Below are 24,139 nucleotides of genomic sequence, written 5' to 3' on the forward strand. Positions count from 1 at the left end.
GGGAGGTTCGAGTTGGGAGGTAGAGCTGATAGTGATGTCCACGCAGTAGTAGTTGTTGTTGGTAGTAGTCGTATGTCTGGAGTGTTGTTCTGTCCAACGTGTGGGAATTTACTAGTGCTGCAGGCTGGTCATGATACGATGAAGTAAGGAAGGGACTGAACTCATTACTTCTGGAAGTGTGGGAGAATATGTACACAGTCAAGTACATGTGTTGCTGACAGTATGCAAATTCCGAGGAAATTTTGGGAAATTCTTGGTGCACTTCTATTCGAGTTTGTAAGTAAACTTCTATAATTAGTGAGCAAACTGATGGTCTCAGCTGATGAGGACAAACATATATATTCCAACGCTAGTTTACAAATAGGAGACTGGTGGTGGTAGGTACTGGTGCCGAACATGTCCGTATTTGTTTCCAATATCGGAGAAGTTGACGCAGAAGGAGATATTACATAAGGAAGGTAATGCATGACTGTCCATCGAACGACCCAGGTTCAATCCCACCACCTGTCATTTTTTCCTCACAAGTATTCTTTGTCAGGTGGTCCCGTAGTTGAGGATGTCCTGGGTGGTCCTGATGCATGGAAAGATGTTCAGCAGACTGAAGGTAGCATCTGTTGCTCACACGTCAATCGCCTACTTAATGTTCCTCAGCTGTCTGTCCAGCTGACGGTTGTGACTCCAACCGCGCTTACTTCAAGCAGATGCAGATACGAAGCGCTGATGAGCCGATGACCACCTTTTATCGTTGTGTTAAATGTGGGAATATATGGCGCGGAGATTGACGTTTCTATTGCAGCAAGTATTGTGTTTACTACTAGTCCTGTGTGTTCTAGCTCGATCTTGCAATCTTGAGAATTCTTGCATTTCCTCAACGCTAATTGTAAGTATGAGTTTTCGTTCTAGTATTTTACCATTTTGTTAAGAAAATGAGTAGTTATCCATTGGAATTGTCAGCACAAGAACAAACACGTGTTGACGGAGCTATGTGCGGGGCGGAGACCTACCATAAGGTTGTCGATTCCGAGGCCTATGCTGAGGCCAAGCGAGCGGCTGGTTACGTGTGGCAGAAGACCTGTGAGGGTTACGACTATCTGCTTACTAGGTCTGAGAATGGCCTTGATCTGAATAGAGATGGAAAGTCTCAACTGGGCCGAAGTTGGTCTGTTGTGAGCACTGCTACTAGCATTGTTGTTAGCAACACGCCTTACTATGTTAAAGAGGCTAAGCAGATGGTACAGAGCAAGTGTCTGAAGACCCCAGCTGAGAGGAAGGCAGCAGAGATAGCTGTGGATGAAGTCCAGAAGGTGCCCGTGGTGGAGGGTGTTGAAGATGTTTATAAGGTTGTTGAGGAAACCAGAGATGTCACTAAACCTGTTGGTCTGATCAATGAGGGTGACGCTAGCTCAACAACTGTGAAGGAGAGTAAGCCCTCGACAGTTGAAGATGGCAGCAGGAAGTCTGTGGGTGCAGTCCGAGGTGTTGATCCTGCTAAGGCGCATAACATGGCAGCTCCTGTCCTCCCGGGTGTTGGAAGGAAGGCGGCGGTTGCTGATAGTAAGAAAATGCCTACGAGTAGCAGTAGTAAACCTGCATCTGCTGTGGCTTATAAGTCTAGTCTGAGAGGCCATTGAAGCGGCAATTTTGTGAGTGGTGACACCAGAGAACTGTGTCACCGCTGTTAGTGGCTCATCTGAACAGTACTACCATCCGATTTGTTATATTGAACGGTGGTTGACTATACATACGGCGTTTCTTTATTCACTTCCTCCTTATTGTTTAGTTGATGAGTAGTGGTAAAGGAAATATGGGTGTTGGTCAGTTTGTAGTACTGATCTGTTTAACAGCATGGCTAACTCTGATGCCTTCGAGACGTGTAAGCGAGCAGTTGGATATGCATGGCAGAAGTCGTGTGAGGGGTATGACTATCTCTTGTCTAGATCTGAGGACGGCCTCTCTCTTACTAAAGGGGACCGGTCACAGTTGGGCCGTACCTGGAATGTGGCTAGTACTGCTACTTGTGCTGCTTATCACAGTAGTAAAGATTTCGTAGATGAACATTTCACGCCTGAGAGGAGGGAGAAGACCTACGCTGTGCTGGAGTCGGCCGGTGAGTCAGCTGGTGATGCTGTAAGTGCGGCGTACAAGTCCCTCAGCAAAGACTAGGGCGTTGGCTATCGATTTGGATCTCACTGATGGCTGTGGTTTACTAGTTGTTTTATTAGTGTTTGTGTGCGGCAGAGCAGATTTCTCAGCTTACCTGTTGTGTTGTCAAGTACGTTGAAGGAGGCTTTGCATAGACAAGGGGGATTGTGTAGGGGGGGCCTCTCTCAGTTGTTTAGTAGTAGTAGTAGTAGTAGTAGTAGTAGTAGTAGTAGTAGTAGTAAGCTCCATCAGCGGGATTACACTGTATGCACGATGGATGGGAGATTTGTCTTGCCTCAGCTGCAGTGGGATGACTTACTTCTTGAGGGAAGGATGTAATAATAACAACACCATCACTGTTATAGAGCTCGATGAAGCGAGGTTGGTCGTTGTTATTACAGGCGTTAGGGTAGATAGTATGACGACCGCCTATATAGGGGTCGAACCCTCTCCTACATTTGATTAGCTACTACTACTGTTGAAGGATTTTGGGAGATATAGTATGCCTAGTCTGGAGAGTGGAACCGGATTCCATTGGCTTCTTGGTGAATGTAGTACCATCGACAGCTCCACTCTGTGGGGTGCTTCAGGGCCTTACCTGGCTGGGAAATCTCGGGACTATCATCATCATCATCATGACATGATCGGGTTTTATACTTTTTCTTCCCAAATACACATCGTTTGACCCTCGCCGCCCTCTTCCAATATGCTCGTACACCACTAGTGTCGTTCTTGAAGCACTCTCGCTCCCCGTAGGGTCGGTTACCACGCTCGTCGCTTCAATTTGACGCCTCTGGTACTCCAAACGGGAGGATAGACGTTCTTTTGAGTAGCGTATAAATCCGTATGTGCTTGAAGGAAAAGGCTCAGGACTGTTGAAAGAGGTAAAACGCTTTTTCACTGTTACGTTGGGACTATGAGCCGATCTTATTGGCCTCAGCTTGGCAAAAATCAGCGCTGCAGTATGTAACGCATGGCTTAGCTAGCGGCCATTGCGATGATGTGTGTCGATGTACTGAAGAGCATTAGGTTAGGAAGGAGGTGAAAAGGTTGCTGATGAAGGGGCTCTATGCTGCCCCTCCGCCCAAGGCTAAGGTGTCTACAGGGGTATACTATAGAGGCCAGAACATAGGAATTGTTTCACCTCCGATTCGTTGACGTGATTGAAGCGTGGGGAAGAGGACGTATCTGCGCATCCTGGTGGAAGATATTCTCTGTGCCACGGAGCAGATACGGCCATGCAGGTGGTCGAACCATGGGAGTGGTCGATGGCCTTTGTAACCGCCATGTTTTGGAGCTCGTCGTGATTCACTTTACCTCCTCCTATCGCGTCGTTGTGTTGGTATAATGCAAGCGGTTCAGCACAGCTCAAGTGTGTTGCATTTACTCAGTGTTATGGGAAACTTCTGCGAACGACCGATGGCTACAGTGGACCGGACCAACGACATCCTCACTGAGGAAGAGCATCGTTACATCTTTGAGAGGCGTGAGGGGAATACAGGCGTATCTTGCTTGATGGATTCTTCGCTGTGCGTTTCAGAGATGCAAGCACAGGCAGCAGCTAAGGGGATGCAAGGAGGAGGAGGAGCGAGAGAAGTCCATTGTGGGGCTTGTGGGAGCATCTTCGTATCGGTGTGAGGCTGCTGCTCGTTGTGACTTTAGCCGGGAGGCGCAGGTTCGATCCTCAGGTCCGGTATTTCTCTCTTCTGCCCTATATGTCGCCAACAGTACCAGCTCCAATCACCTTTCTCTAGCGAGCTTGGCACAAGTACCAGCGACTACATTGTGGTGACACAGCCGTATCACCACCAGCAGCAGCAACAGCAGCAGCAGTTGGTGAAGGCCGGTGGCGAATCGGTCCCCAACAGCCCAGACACTGCCGCTAGCAGCTACTTCCTCTCCTCATAGCTCCACGTAGTTATTCACTCTCGTCGCATGCTGGCAGCAGCTCTGAAGTTTTTCGATACCTCTCTTAGGTTGAGTTCTGTAGTAGTGGAAACTCTTTGGTGATTCAGTTTGTTGAAGTAGCGATTTGGCATTACCGTTGCGGTGGTTGACATCGACAGCGCATCATCTACGGATGTCAAATAAGAGAGTATTTACAACAGTACTGAAGTCACAGCCGTTGCCACCTAAGGCCGGCGACAAGGCGTCTGAAGTCCCCTCCGATAGCGCACCCTCGGGTGGTGAGGAACCTCCAGTCACGAAGCATAAGCCTTCTCTTGGCACAGGTAGGAGGCACAACACTGCATAGCTAGATGTATATAATTTTCAGAAGATTTCATCTCGATTGAGGACATCCCCAGTGACGATGTGACGGAGCAGACCGCGGTCTCGGAGATAGGCGAGCTGCCGGTTGCAGAGGAAGGAGTGAAGAAAACTGGGGGGAAGGCGGCAAGGCCGTTATTAACTCACTTTCTGGCTGTAAGCAATTCGTCATGGCCATGCTCTGCTGAGAACAGTCTTAGATACGTATAACGAATCCAAAGGTGTTGGACTACTGTGGTAGGGTTCAGGAGTGCGTCACTAAGGACGCTCATGAAATTATGAAGGGGGCTTGTGTGAAACGGGAGAAGGTTCACATCTCTATGGCAGTCATGAGGTGCCCTTAGGCGTAATTCTGCTGTCATCATTTGGCTTGTCGAGATCAGGCTGGAGACAGAGGAGAGGAAACAGGATGCGATCAATGCGATAAAGATTGCTACGAAGGAGCTGTTGGAGGAGGAAAAGGGCGGGATCAAGATGCAGCCATCAGAGCTAGGGTGACCTCACCTTCACCCGTATCGGTGGTTCCTCCTACCTATGGTCCAGGTCCTTCCCAGGCGTCCTCCACTTGAAGATGGACGAGGGCACTTCTACTGTGTTGCGGAGGTATACCACTCGCAGTCGAGATGATGTTGATGTGAGTCGTCTCTTAGATACTACGAGCTACTCTCGACGGAGCTGAAGGGACGGAACATTCAAATGGCGAAGGAAAAAAGTAGGCGGCGGCGGCCCCTCAGCACGTTGTAGTCGAAGTCACGATGGACGACAGGTTCCGAGTTCAAGCCGCATGCTACTGTCATTAAGGCCGCGCAGGGGATGAGGAGGGTGAAGGTAGGTCTATGCAGTAGATGCATGTAGTTGAGTGGTCTTGCCACGGTAGAAATATCCGGACTTGCGCAAGAAAAAGAAAGAGATTAAAACTGCTTTGAAAATACCCAGCGTTGATGACATCAAGGCCAAGCTCGGGGATGATGCAAATCTGGTACGTTTGTCGGAAAGGTAAGTATCGTTGCATTTATTCCTCAGACGGGAGACACTGTTGAAGCGGTGGAGAAGGTTGAACTATGCTCTATGATAGGTGAGTTGGTTGGTCGCATTGATGCTGAAGAGGCTTCCTTATTAGAGGAGAAGCAAGCGGATGGCTTCTTCGCGGTCAACTATACATTGCCACTCGATGAACCGATTGAGGTTACGGAGGAGATGCGACAAACCATAGCTCCCCCACCGTCTACTGAGCCCAAGGAGGAGGCCAAGGCGAAGAAGACTAAGAAAGGTGGATGATGGTATCCACAAGTCTCAGAAGGGATGCGTGTCAGATAAGAAGCCGAAGAAGGGTGATTCAGAGAGTGATGGAGGAGAGCCTTGTCGATTGGAAGTATGGGGTTTGTCACATCGAAAGCCCTTACTGTTGTTGGCGTAGGTTCGTGTAACCTCGCCTGATTTCATGACACTGTGCGCTGACATTCAAGAGGTGGCCATGAAGGAAGCTCCGAAGAAACTAACGAAGAAAGCCCAGCCGAGCAAGGACAAGCTCCGTATCATCCTCAACGATTTACGGTTAGTATCACTATCTCACTACTATCTGGAATAACCTGTTCTCGGGCAGGATACCCACTGAGAAGACCGAAGTCTGTGTGAGCGCGCTAAAGTCAGCTGCTGAGGAGTTTTTAAAAGAAGAAAAACATCCTAGATTAGCTGGAATGGCCATTAGGTGAGTTTCGGGAATAATCCACCTCAACGGGTGGCTATAACGTTTATTATAAAAAGTTTATAGTATAAACCACGACTTGCCAGTCAACGCTGTAGATCATTCTTTGTATTTCAGATGTCTCCCGAAAGGCGTCGCTCTACAGCTCACCTCTGACTCTGCGAATCTGGTGACTAGGTAGGTATTTGTAAGGGTTCCTCTCGAGTGCCCAGGTTTCATTTTCTAGGTTGAGGAATGCTCTGGATGAGGCCTTAACTAGAGAGGGAGTCGTTATTGACAATACCAAACAAGGTCGGCCTTAGTCGGGTTCCTCCATCACGACCTCTGTCCTTCAGTTGAGTTCGATCCCTCTATTCTACTATTACGGACGGCTCCATCATCTGCCAAGCTCAGAAAGGAGACTGAAGAAATTCTCGCCAACAACGAGGCCCTCAAAAGCGAATTGGTAAAGGTCCTCTCCTTTTGCGTGCATCATTTGCTTTTCTCAGGCTAACGCCTTCGACTCGAGTCTAGAACTGCGTCTCTTTACAATGATAGGTTCGGGAATAGTGCTGTTGAGTACTCCTCTACTTTTCTCTGTTGAGGATGACTGATTCGCATCTTATCATCGACATTTGTTTTTTCCATTTCTAAGTTGAAAATCATTTGTCGAGTTTAAACATGTCTCTATCTTCCGTTTTCCATCAAGAATAGTGAACGCAACATCTTCAAAAGATATTAGAATCATATGTACACAATATCATGGGACCATGATAGATATAATCAGTTGCTGACCATGGCATAGTTGATGTACTCTGGGTAGTCGACTAAAAACTAAAATCAGCGTGCATCAATTCGTAACTCCTCTCACTCAAACCATCTTGATTAGTATCCACCTCGCGAACCTGAGACCACACACTCGTGCATCTAATATCACAACAGCTTACGAAGGCATCGAGCTCCTGTGGTTGAAGGTCGCCATTGTAAACACTCCTAATCTCCTGCGCATCAATCACGCCTAACCAAAGCGTTAGCTTTACAGGAGGATACCTTGTACGACTACCGTCGGCATCTTGATCAAATCCATCGAAATCCTTCTCGTACTCGGTAGCCTCATCACCATCCTCGGGGTATGGTGACACGACCGGGAGCAGAATCGTTAAGAGAAGGATGAACTTCCACATGAGAAAAAAAACAACAGAAAACCTGCTAGGTGTCCGATTGAGTCGAACTCGAAGCTTTCAGCTCAGCCGAAGTGGCACTTATAATGTACGGACAGTTATCCATCATTACCGTAATAAAAAACCAACATTTCATTTTTGATCTTCCCACCAATCAATGTACTCCAATTTCGAACTCATTTCCTCTCCTGAGTCACCACCACCGTCATCGACCTCATCACCACTACTGAACTTACTCAATTCCTCCGAACAACATGCCAGAACTTGGCGCCGATGGAGAAAATCATCTGGCTTTTCCCCATTGATAAGACAATAGCATCCGCCGGCCTCAGACAGGATCAACACACCAGCGGCAATATCCCACTCCTTGATGCCCAATTCGAAGTAACTACCTCAACCATGAAGGGACATAGAGAGCCTTCTAGCGGTACTACCAGTCCTCCCTTCCCATAGCAACATAGCAAAGGTCAATAGCAGCACTTCCGATCCTCCTAATGTCTCGAGAATTGTACCTGGTGGGGAAGTGAAGCTGTTGGCGACCGGAACCCTCACATAAGGAATCGATGATTCCTGCATACCACATCAGCGATCCGTCTCGCACCTATTCGGAGAATGCTCTTACTACTACGAAGAGCTGTGCTCACGTTCAGTATTGCTCTGGTCGCTTCGTAAAAGTGGTACATTGAAACCCAGGCCTGAGCTCGAGTCGTACGACAGGACCAGAGAAGGCTTCCCTCACTAACGAGGCAGTCTCCGAGCTTAGCCTTCCCAGACGTATGAATTCGGACAGGTTCCGAGCCTTTCGCAGGGACGTAAAATGCACCACCCCCGAGGCTCGCATACCACATCTGACGCAAGTAATGGCAAAAACAAGATAGGCTAGTCGTAACACCTCATCAGTGATTGGGTTAAACACACACCCCAGTTTGATCTCCTTATTAACGGCATAAGCTATAGCTGAGGGCCACTACCATATCGAACATTCCCGATACCAATCACTTACAAGATGCACACTGGGGGAAAGTACAAACGAAGTTAGTAGTGCCTACAGAGACAGTCAGCGCTAGTACATACGAAATCATCAAGCTCACCATCAATCGGGTCGATGATCCACGTTGGATCAGACGAAAGCTCATCCTCTTCCCTGGACGATTCCTCAGCCAAGAACTTATCCCTAATGCATGGTGATGGTGGCAGTGGATACCTCATGACGGTGTCGACTTACTCTGGAAACTTATTAGAGATCTCCCCAATGAGGAACCTCTCTACTGCGACGTCTGTCTCTGTAACCTACCACTCGCCCGCCTATTCACCAACCACCTCAGCTCCACAAGCCTACCAGGTCAGCGGCCGAGACCTTGCAATCGACGTGCTTTGCTCTGTGGAAGGCGCCTCGAATGATGTCCCCAGCTTGCCTCGATATTTGCAATAGATACTCAAGTGTCGGCTCGACCGTAGAAGACATTATTCCCTACAGGAAGACCCCATACCACAACTCACTCTCCACCTCAAAAACGCAACACCGAACGTAACAGAACTACAAAACCAATTATATGAACAGTCCACACGAGCCCAACGCTTCCAATATCATACTAGAATTCATAGACAACGACGACGATGATGATGATGATGATGATGATGATGATGATGATGATGCAGCTAATAATCCTACACGAGCTAAAGAGAGGGCTTCGATGACCCCTCGAGAGGAACCCCCAAGTGGGCAAGACCCTTTCCACTATGATGATGACATTCCACGATGGAAATGGGGCTGGCTATCGACCTCCTTCTCGGTCGGCATTCTTTCATTTTCTAAATCCATGGCTCGAGCCTTCGTGAACTTCTCCAACTCGTTTTGCAGCGCATCGCGGCCCGACAGTAGCAGACCAGGTGCCAACCTGACGAGGTCCCATACCATAATTCGAGCATTTCCTGATCTCACCTGTGCCCAGGGCAAACGCCTTTGAGGTTGATGATGGTCTCGTTCTCCTCGCGTAAGGTCTTGAACATAAGCATCATCCGACTCACCTATAAAGGATAAGCGGGAGCCGGTATTTTTCATAGCGGAGATAAATACTATGCGATGCGAGCGGGACTATATATCGCAAGTCGAATCATTCCAAGGGTTTGAAAACAGCAAGCGACCTGGTCGGGAGCCTAGTTGACGACTATACTAAGGGAAGCGTCAAAGTACGGATCCGGCATGAAAAATACCGGACCTGGGATTCGAACCCGAGACCTATCCCACATTACGGCAGACAGTCTCAAACCATCAGTATGCATACTACAAGCCGTTAAACTACTACATCCACTTCACGTGTCATATCGTTATTCATTTACCAAACCAGCTACTATTCTATCTACTACACCATTTTTCCTCGCCCTGAAGCCATTGTTGACACACATGCATCATAAGCTCGGAAATATGCGTTCAATAATCATCAATGTTGTAAACAGACTACTGCTAATCCACAACCAACAACTACGCTTAGTTAAAAAGTCTCTGTTACTCCCTATTACAGTTTGAATCTTCTTCCTCATACGATCGGCCTTCTCCTTCGATATCGCCTTACCACCCGCCGCCTCAGCTGCCCGACCTGAGAGAGGACCACCGTACTGTGCCGCCCCATACAACCCCTCCAAGACTGCCAACAACTGCCCACCAACTACCTTTACCGCAACTACTACTACTTTGCTCGATAACCTTAGCCCCTTCGGCCATCATATGCTGATGCAAACGGGCAGCAAGTGATACCGATTTATTCTGAAAAGGAACTGCAATGAACACATCACATCGTTCGCATTGGCCCTACCTGTTCGTCAGACAAACTCGACAGACGGGCCAATTTCAACTGTTTCAGATCGGCTTCGGGAAGCTGTGGGAGATCTTCATCGGTAACATCGGGAGCACGGGTGTACTAAAATACATTTTCGCGTCAAGCGAGCGAGTGTGATAAAATTTCACAAACCTACACTGCCAGACTCATTCTGAGGATTTAATACGTAAAATAACATCTCCGTAATTTTCTCTGCGACAAAAGGCATTGACCACGCAAAGACGTCCATAAAGTTGGGCAAGTGGTACCTGTAGGAATCCGTAATATCAACCTCAAGTTCGACGACCACTTACGGATGCTTGGAAAAATTGAACTGTAAAATGTTCAACGTGTTGTTCTCAAATCTCAAAACCGCGCCCTAAGAAGACACGCATGCCCACGGAAGTGTTTTCAAATCGGCTGTTTATCACCTTGTTATTATACACATCACAGTAATTAGGTGCCGAGAAAATGGTGATGACCGAGGGAAAGCCGGTGGCCTCGTTAGTTCCTGAATGCACACCAAGGAGCTTTCAATGTTATCCTAGCCGGAGTTGGACGTTATATTCTACACTTCATACCATTCAATGAGCAATTTCAATGATCGTCAATTCCATCTAATACAGTGCTAAGGTTCAAATATCGATCAGCCCACTGCTCTTGGGTTTCTCATCAGTAGCTCACAAGGATGGAAAAACCCCGATAGAGAGGGGGTGAATAGTCTTTTCGTTCGAACATTTCGCGACGCAGGTAGATTATAAACATCACGACACTTTAGTTGTCCTACTGTGCATTTTATATCCCTCCAGCTGAGCTTCATGGGCTCGAATAACCGACAATAACCTATACCAAGAATAGAACCCGGGTTGTCCGAAAGGAAGCCCTGACACCCGACCATCCTACGAATTCTTCTTCAAGAAATTCGTTGCAGCTTCATACGTATAGAGAAAGCTACAGCCGCGTACCTGTAGCCCAGCTTAACAATGTCGAAAACACCCATGACTTACATCGTTGGGGACAAAGGTCCTATCCTTCGACTTGAACACCGCAACACCCTCCTTCTCCTCCTCAGGGTCACTCCAGAGTATGTCACTAAACCACAGCTCATCAAAGCCAGCAGAGGCAACAACCACCACCGCCGCTGAACTCACCAGAAAAGGCCTTGTCTCGGAGGTTCTTGAAATCGGTTAATTTTGTTGAAGTCAGCGAGTGTGTTGAGCTCAGGAGACAAACCGCCGTGAATACACAGGAACTTCCCTAAACAATACAATAGCTTCGACCCGGCCTGAGAGAACTACCGTTAACGACAGCGGCCAGCGGCAGACAGTCGAACGACTCCATAAAAAGCTCGTACACAGTTAGGTTGTACTTGTACCTACACCCAACGGGGATTCTCAGTGGAAGATTCGACTGAACAAAGTCTTACTCGCATTCGTCTCGGAAATTAAAAAAAGCAGTCATTTGCCTACACTCGTGATTTCCTCGTAGTAACGTTATAGTCTTGGGGTAGTTGATCTTCAACGCATATCTGATTACCATGGGCAAGTCAAGTGAGCCGACATGAGACCCTATTACAAAAGTAGTAGTACTTCTACACTGTAGCTGCCTCTGTCAACATAGTCTCCGAGGAAGAGATATCTAATGTACACGTAAAAGTTGCATAAACCCTCCCGGGCGTACTGAGTTGTGGCTGGATCTCCCCCCACTTCCAGTAACTTGATAAGGTCATAGTACCTACCATTCTACTACAGGCCAGAATCACCAACTCCTTTGCACTGCTACTGTCCATGTATATCTCCTACTACTGTGACCGGGTCCTTCACTTTGACAACATTAGGCTCTGCCGTACACAGCCGTATAAGTTCATTCACGATCCTCGTGATTGACTCTATATACAGTCTACCCTCCGCGAACTAAAACTGACCATAACTACAGTCAATGCTATATTGACCTCACCAGATGCTTCCTGAGACACTGCCAGTCCGGTGGCGATGCTTCACCTTTAGGGAAGAGTAATTCCGGCGTTAACGGCTGAGTAAAAACATCACAAGCCTGCCGAGCCGTGTTAGTTCCCTCCACCTACCGCACGAGGTGGCGGAGTTACGGTACGAACTCTGCGGTCATGCAGTGGGTCTGCCAAGGGCTCCATATGGGATACTCAAATACTGCAGGCCTTTGACTCTTCAGAGTAATGCAGGTCCAAAAATAATTGTATTGCGAGTAATTCCCACCCAGAAAACCAAGTAGTAACAGTAGCACCAGAAGCATGTCAAATCGAGACACTCAATAGAATTCAGTTGAAATTCCATAGGTTAGTAACAGTCGATATCGACCAGAGGTTACGTGAGAGGACCCATACTGTCAGTCCAAGGCCCTCATAAAAAGGGTTACTTCCAGCGACTTCCCATCCCTACTATATTGCCAGTGTGGATACCAACGATTTCCCCCTCGCTGAGAGCGACAATATTTCCTTGATAAAACACTAAAGCGAGCCTTGGGAGTAATGCAACAAAGTGTATGGTCATAGTCGAGCGATTGATACGAGCTGAAGGAGATCATTAACCCCTCCCCAGCGGTCTTATGCCCCTTACCACAATTCCCTCATCTTATTCGGAATACATCCTTCCACTGTCCCAAACTTACCACCGGGGCGAGCCAAACCATAATTCCACCATTTGGCAATCCTCCGGGAAATTTAAACCCCACTCCTGGCGCTCCAACCGAAAAACCATATAAATCTCGATACTCACAATGCAGGCCGCATCGAATGATCATATTCCCACTATTCAGAGCGCCCGCTAGAACGAATAAGCGTCTATTTCGCACATACTAAAACGAAACATCGTGCATGATACATAGCACAACACGCTTGTATAAAAAATTGTGATTGATTCTTAGTGTAAATATGCAGCAGCCATTTTCATCGTCTCAAATTAAAAGCTGATACCACTCTTCTTGGAACAAATCTACTCAGTCACTGCTACTGCTACTGCTGCTACTACTATAACCGCTCCTCTTATGCTTCTTATCCTTCTTATGCTTTTTATCCTTCTTTTTCTTCTTCTTGTCGTGGTCGTGATACTATAAACCAACACATACACAACAAGCATCACAAGAACATTATCCTACCATAGGAGCACCGACTGGCTGATTCCCGTACATCTGCTGCTGGTACTGCTGACCACCATATGGTCCTGCTGCCATAGGAACTGCTCCGCCCGCAGTATAGCCCTGTTGGGCCTGATACCCATAGGGCGCGGGTTGTTGATAAGGTGGAGGGGCGGGCGCCTAACAATAAAAGATGTCATACCATCCATCGCACGAATAGCGGCATCCGACGGATAGCTTAGTTCATGACTACATACTATTACACAACTGATTCTAATATCTGGGGAAGTATTCGGAGGAGATAAAGTGTCCAAATTGATGGAATATATCATCTGATTCATACCACACCATTATCAACGCTTAGCGACCACTTATATAAGCCTTAATAATAGTACACACATGCACACAGATTAATCTCGACCACTCACCCCATATCCTCCTCCATACGGTGCTGGTGGGGCTCCAGGAGCGATCATAGTACCCGGAACCTATGACCAGCACATCAGAAGCTCACAACAACACACCGTGTCTTACCGGCTGCTGTTGCATCATCATGGGTGGAGGCGGAGGAGCGGTACCCATAACCGTCGCTGTCACTACTGGAGGAGCACCACCCTAAGATGAACGATTATACGCGAACCGGTTTGGTCGGTAGTTACCATCATCGGTGGCGATACTTCAGGCAGCATAGTAATCGATACTGTAAGTGATCCTGCTGGTTTACTCTTACTGCGGTACCTGTGGTGGAACTGCTGACCCGAAAGTTGGAGAGGGAGCGGTAGGCTACACCCGTGACCAGTGTTGCAATATATGTTCGTTTCACTCGGTTCACCCTGAGATTTTCCTATACGAATTCTCGTACAGAAACCAACAAAAATTCCCTCAGGATTTCCACAATTGTCACCAACACGTGTTACCACACTTCCCCCAACTTACAATGCGAGATCCCCAGACCATCGACCACTGGAAGCGACGGCCGCCATACTCACCGTAGCCGAGCCTACCTGCAGCCAAGAGCGAAGTACATCTCACATGGTCCCCTCTAGAACGTGCCAGTCGCGAAATGCCACCATCCCCCTTACAAAATCATCATCCTTAATGCTTTCCTTATCCATCACTTTAAAGGTCATCTCCGGCTCCATACTGTACTGCAGTATGGCCGTCTCGTTCCAAGTAGGGTTCGATCCTACGTCCTTCTGAACCTGCATCACTTCATCATCCTCCCAACAGGGAGTAGTAGTAGCAGCACCCTGGTCTTAAATTTCTTCCCTGGGCCGAGCATTACTACACAGTACCTACTATACCAAGTGAGGACGATGACCAACTACGATCGACTCCTCACGGGTCCATCTTCCCAAAGACTTCCGTATCATGAAGATTACGGGCGTGACGCACCTCGACCCTCACGGCGTTGTATTGGTACGACATGAAAAACTACGAACAGAGCTGAATTGCAACAAATCTGAGAAAATTTTTGAAGTATATACTTGCTTTCATCAGCTGAGCTCACACGTTTCCTCACCAAAAGTTACATATAGTGGAACTTCTACCGTATAAAAGCCGACAAGAACTCCCTCAGAATATCCGTGTTGTCATCAAAACACGTAGTTGACCATGTGTACATTCTTCCTAAGTAAACTGAAATTTATACTAACGCTAGCACACAATCTAAGCAGATCGAACAACACAAGGCAACTGTGAGTTCACAATGGACAATAAACATTAGTGTGTTATCAAGTGACTTCACTTATAGGATCAGTAACGAGGATATACTCCTCCACTCAACTGCTGTCCAGGTTGAACATAGACCGCAGGTTGACCATCAGGTCCTGGTGGAGACTGAGAAAACGGCATTGACAAGGCACCCCATAAGCGACACTTACTTGATAGTTGTTGGTTACAAAATTAGCACTGCTGTATCCAGGGCCAGCAGGGGGAGCCGACGGCGCTCCAGCGGGGAACTGTTGCCCATAATTGTACTGTTGCTGTTGCTGAGGTGCTCCTGCTTGAACTTGCACAAGAGGCTGACCACCAGAGCCAGAAGGGGGAGGAGGAGGGGCCTGAGTACAATACCAATATCACCATTCGCACCAGCGTGGACTTGGATTCACCTGATAGTTGCTATTGCCATACCCTGTAGACTGCTGAGCCTGGCCTGAGGCACTGCCCGTGCCTATGACCCTACCTTGGATCTGACAAGTACAAGTACGATACCAACGCTTCCTACTCTGTGATCGAACTCACCATCGGCCCTCGCATGGCACTACTTCCCGCTGGGGCTGTACTAATGACTGTAGCATTGACTACAGCTGACGGCGCCATCCCACCTTGTGCATAGGCCGTTGCTGGTACTGCTGTCGCTACTACAGGCTGGGAAACCTGAGATGAGACCGTCCATGTCAGGAATCCTCTCGACAGGCCTGGCTTACACCGTATGAGCTTGGCACAACCGTTGCCATCACAGGTTGCTGTTGGCTAGATGATACTGGTACCGCTGTAGCATGTGCGACTACTGTTGGTGCAGGACTCGCAGTAGCTGCTATCGTGCTACTATCCTTAGTCTTCATCTTAATCGCAACGTTGAGTGTACCGGCCTTATGCGCTCCATCTCGATACCTACAGAAACCCGTTACGCTAGTAGCAATAACAATGCAGAAATATTACAACACGAGGTCACCTTCCCAATGTCCATGCTTAGCAATGGACGCCATGCTCACCCGTGCTGATCCAACCTACACAACGGACGGTCCAGGCCATGTGGATTCCATCAGCATCATTCCTTACGAAATCGTCCGAGCTGAAAGTATCCTTATCCCACACTTCGAATGATATTTCTGGTTCATCATTGTACTTGAACTCTGTCGACTCGTAGAATGTCGGGTTCCTTCCAACATCCTTTTTAACCTACCACACCAACCATTCAACCCGCCACCATTCGAGTAGCAAACCTACATCAGTCTTATACTTCTTCCCCCGACCGAGTCTAACCTTGACATATCTGACATGCGTACAAGCGTATTCCTCTGCGTAACGACTGCGTCATCCTACGGATCCATCTTGCCGAACATCTCAGTGTCATACAGATCTCGGGCGTACTTGATTTCCACCTTCACCTTTCTTTTCCCTTCAGACATCAAACAGAATAAAAATAAGACGACTGATCAACTGATCAGAGGAGGAATCCCTCGGTGAACAACTGCTACTAAAAGTTCTTGTTTTTTACTTTTCAAGTCGGAACGAGCATCGTCACAGCCGAAGTATCTATGATAAATTCTACGAGGAAAAACGGCAAATACTGCGCTTGAAACACGAAGCCATTCAAGACAGAATGAAACTAAGCAATGAACACAAGTCTTCAATGAACAGTAGCAGAATAGTAAACGGTGGATCTCACATTTACCCGACTTCAACGATCTTAGGCATCGGAGCGAGCTTGCGGTCGTTCACGAACTTCCTCAAAACTTCCAAGTACCTGCAAAGCATACCCACAATCCACCGATCTATGCAGGACGATTCAACAAGCCTAAGCAACTGACTCGCTCATCAGCTCCAATCGAGTCTGTACAGGTTAGACTCGATTCGTCAAGCATGAAGCACTGAAAACTTTCAATCAGTATGAGCTGCCAGCTTGAAACCACCTCACAGAACGTAATGAAATCGCAATCGATCCGATTCAGCCATGTTAATCGTGCCAAGTGCGTGCACTTGTCCTACCTTCGGCCTCCCTTTTGCCACGTATCGTTATGAGTAGCGTTCTCGAATCTTTCGAAGACACATTCCATTCCATTGTCGTTACAAATGTCATGCAATTTAGTCATATGAGACGGAGGTACCTGGAGGAATAGTCTTATCAGTGGAATGTCTTTCAACTGTGAGAGACGCCATGAATCGGATATAATAATTCGTCGATAATTAACCCGAAACCAATAAACATGATGTATCGAGATCTTACTATTTCATCGTCGGCTGCCGAAAGAAGCAAAACGGATGTCCTGAAAAGAAGCCACTCGATAGCGGTCATAATGGGCTAACATCATTGATGTCAGATAAATTTCGTCCATTGAAGTCTATCATAACTTGGTAGAGCCTCAAATTAAATCACAGATTTCTGTGAGCTCCTTTCATGACGCAAGTCGACAAATAAATGCATCCAAGTACTGATAGATACACGTATAGCAACGCAGAATATACACTAGACCAGCGTCGGACTAGTCTCTCGAGTAAACTCTCCAAGGCTTCCAGGCCCACAGCCATTTTAGCTCTCGGAGTCGATCGAGCTACCAATAGGGCACGTGGCAATTGTATAGCTTGCATCTAGCCTAGATGTACCTAGCCACTGCGTATCCGATTTTTCCCCGAGGCCACGTGTAAACAACAGTGGGAGTGTGCTCTGTTGCTGGTTGATAGCCAGCTCCCCTCGTTTCAAATTGTCGAATCTCTCGCTCAAGTGGATGGAGTCTGAAATATTATCCGGGGGTCTTGGACGATATCATGTTCATCCGTTGTCTATATATTGATGGGTCCAGACTAGTGGGAGACCATTGCTAATTGCTGGCTGTTCACACCAAGGAGTGCTGTTGATATGCAGGAACGACTCATTTGAGTTGACGTAAGAGAAGCCACACAGATTCCACAGCATCTCAGTGCAAGAGATAATTCTGCCGCAAGGATGAGCAAATGGCACCGCAGCGTGATCTTCAGACTCCGTAGATGATGGACGAGTCTTATTACCAGGTGGATCTTCAACTTCAGTAGCAATTGAGTTAATCATGCATTGATGAGGTTATTCAACAACCGCTTTCGTCAACGCCGACTCGGCATTGCCGTCACCCTGCATACGAGCCAGAAGCTCCTAAGTACCACGTCCCGGACCGGTGTTTTGAGGGATCGTTGGCGTCAGTTAGTACTAACAATGAGTCCGTGAATAGAACTCTGCCCCCGCGACTCGCGTTCGAGTTGCACCTCATGTCTCGGAGTTCGATACTCGGGCCCAGGCACCACCGTACAAATACATTGATTATGTGCATGGCCCGCTACCGAGCGTGAAGCACACACCCACGCACTGGGCGAAACCTCAGGACATGTTGCATGTCATACGCAGACATGACGCTCGAAATCGCCCATGGAGTGGTGAAAGAGCCGATAATGCAGACTACAATAAAGGGTCCAGTATCCCTGGATCAGGAATAATTTGAAAGCACTTCAGATCCGCCAACGTTCGGGTCGTTGAAATACCTACTTCTTTCCAAGTTTCTCAACGTGCTTGTAAGTCTCCCATCTAAGCCTCAAGAAAGGCTTCTTGACCCAGTCAAATCGCAAGAAAGGGAACAACGAGTTCACCATGAGCGATATAGAGAGGAATGTATTCTCCAATATAACACCTGTCACGACAAAATATTACAGTGTAAAGCCGAGAGCTCTTACCCCTAGGTGGATGACCCTCAGCCACTAACTTAGCAGCATACTCTGCTGCGACTGCGCCACCTGAGAGATAGTGTGAGTCAGTTATCTCTAAAGCGTGTGAGATCCACACGACCAATCTTATGCGACTCCGAGCCAAAGCCGAAGTTTACTGAACAACATGGAGGCATCTCAAATTTCCTGAGTGGACGTACCGAGCGATCGACCAAACAAAAATATATTTTCAGGATCGACCAGCTGTTGGTTATTCTGTATCCACTGGAACAGCGCGTCCAGATCGAGCATGATACCTGAGGCAAGCACCTGTAATACTCCGCGACAGGCCACTCAGATGACATGAGCCAATTTCCAGGTGTCACAATGCTCACCCTCTTCACTTGGCTTGCCCGTACTCTCGCCAAAGCCTCTGTAGTCGAATGCGAGAACATCGGCTTTCACAAACTGACACAGTTACAACGATCAACTATAGAAAAATACTTATTCTAATGCATGTCATCACGGCTAAAAATCCACTTGAAAATTATCGAAATACCATCTTTTCAGAAACCTCCGAGCCGCCACACTACCGAAGCTAGCTGCCTGTAGTTGGGCATTCTTAAACCCATATTCCCAGCGTTAGCATGGCAGAATACGATTGTTGGTGCCACTGACGAATCAGCAACTCCAATGGCCTGACGGAAAGCTAAAATAGCGATTCAGAACTTTTATGAGCAACATCGTACATGAATGAACCAAGCATGAATACTCTGACCATCAGCAGTTGCCACTTTGATATTCTCGAATTTCATGTCGAGTTCGGCAGGAGAGCGCATACCTGCGTTTCCGTACTGACAACTTCTGGCACAAGAAAGGAACTAAAACTGAGTGATTTCAACTCACCTGGCGGATTGGAACCGACAGTGGTGAACCCCTGGACCTCGGGCATCTGAGCAAGAGTAATCCCATCACGAACAGAACAGCCCGAAAATCCTCCAGATGACCCTAGCAAGGTTCAACCACTACGGTCAATGTGAACTATGTGGATAATGAAAATAATCACAATCATTGATAGTGTCGAAAATCGTAGCCCATGAGCACCATCTTACATATAGCATTTTCTCTTGAGATGCTACCAGTATTGCCAGCAAGATAGCAACAATACCGAGGCATATAAGGAGCACCTTAGTCCTGAACAATAAACACGTGACGAATCTCAGACCAAAGCACTCTCCAGAAGGAGACGGATGTCGGATTGAAGTAAACCCCGTTGAATAGGCGTCTCGCATATTACCAGCTCATCGAAAGTAGCAGTACACCAAGGACTCCACCTATTATGACGAAAGCATTCATATTAGGAACTGAACTGACGAAACGTAGCACTTCAATGGTTATACTAGAAGCGCTGAAACCGTTGAGGAGATGCAAGTGATGACAAGTGAGCAAGATTGACGAGACTTCAGTCTGCTATGGGGCGACGGTTGCCCATTGTATAATGTATAGAAGTCTCCCCGTCTGCAATAAGATATGCGCCCGGAAGGCTGATAAGAGGAACAAGGATATACACAAACGGAAGTTGAAGGAAATGCGGTACTGCCAATACTATGGTTTAACCTGAGATACGCACTGAGTGCATCCTACGTTCGAGATTGTATAAATTTCGGTTACGTATACTCCATTATAGGTCAGCCATCGACACTCGGGAGCCCGAGGTATGCCATTTAGGGCACGTCAAGGTTAATGCCAAACGAGAACAACTCCTCGAGGAGAGGTAGTGCGGGGAGTATTCCATATATGACCGTCACCAACTTCAGATATTTTGAGATCGACAGAGAGAACCGCATATTATTGCAGGTGTGTGTGAAACATAAAATGCAACGTTGAGTTTATCCTTTCAGAAAATGTCCGACATAATGCGTCATCCATCAGCAACGATGCGTACCGCTCGACCCACGGGGGTATCAGAGCCTCCAAGTCGTCACGTTCACAATTTTCTCTCAGGTGAACCAGCCCGGGCCGGCCAGTCTGAACAAGCATGCGAGGCAGCTAGAACTGATGCGAATAACAAGGGTAGTAGCATTCAACTCGAAGAGGAGGGCCTTAGTTTTGTCTCATTAGGAAAACCGGGGGATCCTCAAGCGAATACAGAATGCTCAGCCCCAGTATAGTCATGTTGAATGGGAACAGAGTTTCCGACAAAACCGTTCCTATTTGAGAAACTGCTGCGACCTGCCGTTCGTGTTGGACAGCCCTCGGAGGGTTGGGGAATATGATAGTGTGATGCAGAGTGGTGCGAGCCTGTCCTTATCGGGCCGCTCTGGCGGTGGCAGTGAGATGAGATCCGTCTTCAAAGAGGGTCGGCAGCTTGGCGCTGGGTAGGGGTATTATATGCATGAGTTGGAGGAATTACGGTATGGACAGGTACTACCTTGTAGAGATGATAACTAACGGTCGATTGCTAACTATATCGGCTTATGATGGACAGCGCCAGAAAGCTCTCGAGCTGGTTATAAACGAGAGAAGTCATCGCAGACTGTAGGGTACAGCTTCACTGAAATTAGTGGTAGTTGGGGACAGGTATCATCAAGTCGCTGGTGATTACTCAAGACTGGCTGCCCGATTGGCCATTCAAGGGGGCCGACTTGTGTTGTTGGCACGTGAACCATCACAGTTCTCATCGAGGTCGATAGGAAAAGTACTTTTGCGCCGTATCACAGCATAGTCACTTTGGTAATCTCAGAAGACCAGGACAGCTGACATTTCCGATAGCCTATGTAAACCTCTTACGGTTGAGGATATGGTAAGCGCCTTATCGCTGCGGAATATAGTAATACCACAGATACGACCAGCCGCTCCTGTTCACGACGATGGAGTTTTCCCGACTGACATAGCCGGTACGTTACAGTATCATCATTGCTATAGGATTATGTATTGTCTTCAGATCAAGTTGAAGTAGAAATAAGTCCTCCGAGTTCATCCGCCGCTGGTAGAGCCCCGAGAGTATACGTCAGAGGCTTCACGCCCAGTACAGCTAGCGTGCGATCGGGCTACAACTAGGCATAATATTGTTGTTGCGAATAAGTTGTGGCGAGATGGAGGGTTGTGTTACTTGAAGTTACTATTCACTAACAAATGACCTCTTCCTTCGTGTTGTGATTTCACCAGCATCATTACATCTCTTCCCACATGGATGTACTATGCGTGCGGTTTTCTTATGCAAATGCATAAAAATGATTTCCCATCGAATTCGGCGAATATTCATATGATTTTCCAACATTATAGGAGTTCCGAAAGAGGTTGGTCGACAATATCTAACTTCCGATCGCCATTATATGAATATTCACCAAGGATTCAATTCTTTACGTATTTACATAGGAAAGGCGCACGCAAAACAGATTGAAGGAAGCTGCTATTCCCAACCGAAAATTTTTAAATTCTCCGTTTGGAAGAAAATCTGGAATAAAAAGTGCGGGAGAGAACACAAGGTTGTTCAGAACACGCACACAGATACTGTCTGATAACATAACGCTGTCCTTACTCAACGTTGATACAATGTGGAAGGCAACCTGTTCCCATTAACTTGCGCTGCTATTTCGGACCCTCATACGACAATGCGCGAGGAATCACAGAGCTGATCAAGATACGAACCCAGGTACTGTCTGATAAAGATAATACTGTCCTTACTCAACGTTGGCACAATGTCGATGTTAACGAGCCGCCACAAAACTGAGGCAGAGAGGCTCAGTTCCTCACCCCGCGAATGTACTCACGGGACGATTCTTCGCTTCTCCACCCCGAATGGTCCCCTCGTACTGAACTCAATACTTCATCGATCGGAAGAAACAAGTCGATTTTAGTAGCAATAATTATCACAGCATATACAGTAACATTATGAGCAGGTAACGTGAAGCCTCGATGGAATATTCACCGTCGCGAAATCCTCGGGTTCGTCAATCACGACCAACTCTTGTTCACCATCATCACTCATAGAGCGTCTCTCGAAGTAACTTCACACATAAGTCATGACCGCGCGCCACGAAATTATTATTACGATATGAAGGGTTCTGCTGGAGTAGACACGTTATTGCCGTATGGAGGCATTATCAAATCCACGAATACACAGGGCTCGTTGGTCAAGTTAACAAAACTGTGTATCTGACATCACCATCTACTATACGCTGGTCTTCCATAAAAAGTATCTACGTATGAAATATCACGGCCGACATGAAAAATGCAGAATTGGAATATATGTTGGCTTTCCTCAGCTGAGCTCAGGAGCTTCCTCACTAACTACAGAAGTTTACACCACTTAGAATAGGAATGTACATAAACCAACGAAAATCTCCCAGACTTTCCTCAGAGTTTTTTCATGTTAGTTGACCAAGTACATATTTTTCCACACTAGAAAGATATGCTGATCTTCCACAGCGTTGTACTACATTGGCATATGCAGGATTAAGGAACATAGTGGTGCCCTGTTTATGCTCTCCATTGAGCTCAACTACCGGTTTCACTGCAAATACCTACTCAAGGGGTGAACCTCCAATACTCATCACCAGACGCTTACCTGTCCAACTAGGGACCGGTATGGTGCGATCGGATTGAAAACATCCGCCGTGAGTGTGCCCGACACCACCCGACTGACCACATGTTGATGCGGGTGATCTAACACACTACTATTAATTCTCCACCATATACTCTCCCCTACACACCATGATAGGGCAGAGTTGCCTTCGGCATGAGCATAAACGCACAGAGACAAAAGTCCGGTATGTCTATGATCGACTGATAAAATATATCACCATCACGAGCCCATTCCGGGATATCTGAGGAAATAAATAAAACCAAAATTACTACCCATGCCGTGTACAGACTAATACCAAATCTCCTCTTCCCTACATTCCCTAGCATTTCCAAATACATTTCACACTTCTCAAGCGTGTGTCATACATGCCAATTTGATATATAAATGCGAAGAATGTACATTATCTAGTCCGGGATTAATAATAGTGAACAACTTGTCGCTATCATAGTCTCCGGTGGTCACTATTATCACATCACATGTTCATCGCAATCTTAATGCGATAAAGTTTCAGATCAATTCTCAATGATCTTGGATAAATAACGCACATTTCCTTGCATGTGCATATCAAATTTCGATACGTGTTCGATTAAGTTGTCTATATACCGGCTCACATTAATACCTTCACCAACATCAATGCCAAAGTCCTCGGCCATCATGACGTCCATGCTAGCATATACTTCTTTATAAACTCCCTCGTTCTCCGTCAAGCGACGCAGTTCTCCTTTCCTCCGATGCAACACACCTGAATACACCCTACATCAGGTCCACCCAATACAGCAAGAGCTCACCTATCAAATTGCGCAGCTTCTCAGGAGACTCCGCCAGCCAGCTGAGGTTAAACGGCTGTCTACGAGGCAAATGCGACGGCCGACCCATTCCTGTCACCATCGATATTAGTCTGTTCATAAAAGCTACCACAAAGGTGTAATAATTCGACTCTACACAACACGAGCGACCT

General features: G+C 47.1%; 9 protein-coding genes across 10 annotated transcripts; 4 read left to right on the plus strand and 5 right to left on the minus strand.

Moving 5' to 3' along the window:
- Positions 1 to 72: 72 nt before the first annotated feature.
- On the plus strand, positions 73 to 1,631 carry Pmar_PMAR020530 (DNA-directed RNA polymerase III, putative; the record flags this gene model as incomplete). Its single annotated transcript, XM_002775503.1, has 5 exons — positions 73 to 143; positions 382 to 458; positions 551 to 604; positions 652 to 756; positions 955 to 1,631. 5 exons carry the CDS (start codon positions 73 to 75, stop codon positions 1,629 to 1,631), a joined length of 984 nt encoding a protein of 327 aa, XP_002775549.1.
- A 214-nt stretch (positions 1,632 to 1,845) lies between these two features.
- Positions 1,846 to 2,163, plus strand: Pmar_PMAR020531 (hypothetical protein; the record flags this gene model as incomplete). The annotated part of the gene is made up of 1 exon (XM_002775504.1): positions 1,846 to 2,163. One exon carries the CDS (start codon positions 1,846 to 1,848, stop codon positions 2,161 to 2,163), a length of 318 nt encoding a protein of 105 aa, XP_002775550.1.
- A 1,398-nt stretch (positions 2,164 to 3,561) lies between these two features.
- Pmar_PMAR020532 (hypothetical protein) lies at positions 3,562 to 3,780 on the plus strand (the record flags this gene model as incomplete). Its single annotated transcript, XM_002775505.1, has 2 exons — positions 3,562 to 3,628; positions 3,683 to 3,780. 2 exons carry the CDS (start codon positions 3,562 to 3,564, stop codon positions 3,778 to 3,780), a joined length of 165 nt encoding a protein of 54 aa, XP_002775551.1.
- A 442-nt stretch (positions 3,781 to 4,222) lies between these two features.
- Pmar_PMAR020533 (conserved hypothetical protein) lies at positions 4,223 to 6,708 on the plus strand (the record flags this gene model as incomplete). The annotated part of the gene is made up of 16 exons (XM_002775506.1): positions 4,223 to 4,373; positions 4,418 to 4,566; positions 4,659 to 4,744; positions 4,794 to 4,904; positions 4,954 to 5,013; positions 5,061 to 5,122; positions 5,177 to 5,238; positions 5,288 to 5,389; positions 5,434 to 5,680; positions 5,724 to 5,782; positions 5,828 to 5,964; positions 6,014 to 6,118; positions 6,233 to 6,292; positions 6,342 to 6,406; positions 6,451 to 6,560; positions 6,604 to 6,708. 16 exons carry the CDS (start codon positions 4,223 to 4,225, stop codon positions 6,706 to 6,708), a joined length of 1,671 nt encoding a protein of 556 aa, XP_002775552.1.
- A 213-nt stretch (positions 6,709 to 6,921) lies between these two features.
- On the minus strand, positions 6,922 to 7,278 carry Pmar_PMAR020534 (PC20A, putative; the record flags this gene model as incomplete). Its single annotated transcript, XM_002775507.1, has 3 exons — positions 6,922 to 6,999; positions 7,042 to 7,112; positions 7,158 to 7,278. The coding sequence occupies 3 exons, from the start codon at positions 7,276 to 7,278 to the stop codon at positions 6,922 to 6,924; spliced, it is 270 nt and encodes an 89-aa protein (XP_002775553.1).
- A 63-nt stretch (positions 7,279 to 7,341) lies between these two features.
- Pmar_PMAR020535 (Inositol monophosphatase, putative) lies at positions 7,342 to 8,740 on the minus strand (the record flags this gene model as incomplete). The annotated part of the gene is made up of 11 exons (XM_002775508.1): positions 7,342 to 7,463; positions 7,512 to 7,663; positions 7,710 to 7,787; positions 7,828 to 7,876; positions 7,920 to 7,970; positions 8,015 to 8,123; positions 8,168 to 8,232; positions 8,279 to 8,320; positions 8,367 to 8,449; positions 8,501 to 8,565; positions 8,615 to 8,740. 11 exons carry the CDS (start codon positions 8,738 to 8,740, stop codon positions 7,408 to 7,410), a joined length of 876 nt encoding a protein of 291 aa, XP_002775554.1. The 3' UTR covers positions 7,342 to 7,407.
- Positions 8,741 to 8,804: 64 nt separating this feature from the next.
- Pmar_PMAR020536 (protein phosphatase-2B, putative) lies at positions 8,805 to 16,333 on the minus strand (the record flags this gene model as incomplete). Of its 2 annotated transcripts, none has more annotated exons than XM_002775510.1 (37): positions 8,805 to 9,173; positions 9,218 to 9,303; positions 9,796 to 9,872; positions 9,946 to 10,039; positions 10,089 to 10,193; positions 10,249 to 10,360; positions 10,406 to 10,470; positions 10,523 to 10,602; positions 10,879 to 10,934; positions 10,995 to 11,056; positions 11,099 to 11,183; positions 11,243 to 11,348; positions 11,390 to 11,466; positions 11,518 to 11,619; positions 11,667 to 11,729; positions 11,772 to 11,825; positions 11,874 to 12,004; positions 12,048 to 12,122; positions 12,175 to 12,224; positions 13,094 to 13,172; positions 13,221 to 13,379; positions 13,628 to 13,687; positions 13,734 to 13,814; positions 13,859 to 13,937; positions 14,136 to 14,203; positions 14,282 to 14,401; positions 14,449 to 14,494; positions 14,542 to 14,633; positions 14,973 to 15,038; positions 15,083 to 15,259; positions 15,311 to 15,391; positions 15,444 to 15,578; positions 15,629 to 15,815; positions 15,864 to 15,931; positions 15,984 to 16,103; positions 16,152 to 16,197; positions 16,248 to 16,333. In XM_002775510.1, 37 exons carry the CDS (start codon positions 16,331 to 16,333, stop codon positions 9,014 to 9,016), a joined length of 3,390 nt encoding a protein of 1,129 aa, XP_002775556.1. In that variant the 3' UTR covers positions 8,805 to 9,013. The 2 variants fall into 2 exon arrangements, with proteins under 2 accessions (XP_002775556.1, XP_002775555.1); XM_002775509.1 differs by having other exon boundaries at positions 8,808 to 9,173; positions 9,967 to 10,039.
- A 262-nt stretch (positions 16,334 to 16,595) lies between these two features.
- On the minus strand, positions 16,596 to 19,962 carry Pmar_PMAR020537 (protein bem46, putative; the record flags this gene model as incomplete). Its single annotated transcript, XM_002775511.1, has 12 exons — positions 19,891 to 19,962; positions 19,706 to 19,787; positions 19,500 to 19,545; positions 19,343 to 19,434; positions 19,187 to 19,291; positions 18,989 to 19,061; positions 18,815 to 18,910; positions 18,624 to 18,683; positions 18,439 to 18,580; positions 17,152 to 17,191; positions 16,914 to 17,032; positions 16,596 to 16,671 (listed from the first exon to the last, which is right to left on the minus strand). Exons 1-12 carry the CDS (start codon positions 19,947 to 19,949, stop codon positions 16,596 to 16,598), a joined length of 990 nt encoding a protein of 329 aa, XP_002775557.1. The 5' UTR covers positions 19,950 to 19,962.
- Positions 19,963 to 22,431: 2,469 nt separating this feature from the next.
- Positions 22,432 to 24,094, minus strand: Pmar_PMAR020538 (conserved hypothetical protein). The gene is made up of 7 exons (XM_002775512.1): positions 23,970 to 24,094; positions 23,801 to 23,923; positions 23,309 to 23,422; positions 23,164 to 23,261; positions 23,036 to 23,119; positions 22,648 to 22,751; positions 22,432 to 22,603 (listed from the first exon to the last, which is right to left on the minus strand). The coding sequence occupies exons 1-7, from the start codon at positions 24,085 to 24,087 to the stop codon at positions 22,486 to 22,488; spliced, it is 759 nt and encodes a 252-aa protein (XP_002775558.1). The 5' UTR covers positions 24,088 to 24,094; the 3' UTR covers positions 22,432 to 22,485.
- Positions 24,095 to 24,139: the final 45 nt, after the last annotated feature.

This window comes from Perkinsus marinus (assembly GCF_000006405.1).
Source record: "Perkinsus marinus ATCC 50983 genomic scaffold scf_1104296955874, whole genome shotgun sequence".
NCBI classification, from domain to species: Eukaryota; Perkinsozoa; order Perkinsida; family Perkinsidae; genus Perkinsus; species Perkinsus marinus.

What these genes read in the sequence shown, in the direction of transcription:
- Pmar_PMAR020538 (XM_002775512.1), bottom strand. Translation starts at nt 24,087, where the DNA reads ATGAACAGACTAATATCGATGGTGACAGGAATGGGTCGGCCGTCGCAT. An exon ending in ACCGGTCCCTAGTTGGACAG is followed by an intron (nt 23,120 to 23,163) that starts GTAAGCGTCTGG and finishes CCCCTTGAGTAG; the next exon opens with GTATTTGCAGTGAAACCGGT. An exon ending in TTAATCCTGCATATGCCAAT is followed by an intron (nt 22,752 to 23,035) that starts GTAGTACAACGC and finishes TGGTGATGTCAG; the next exon opens with ATACACAGTTTTGTTAACTT.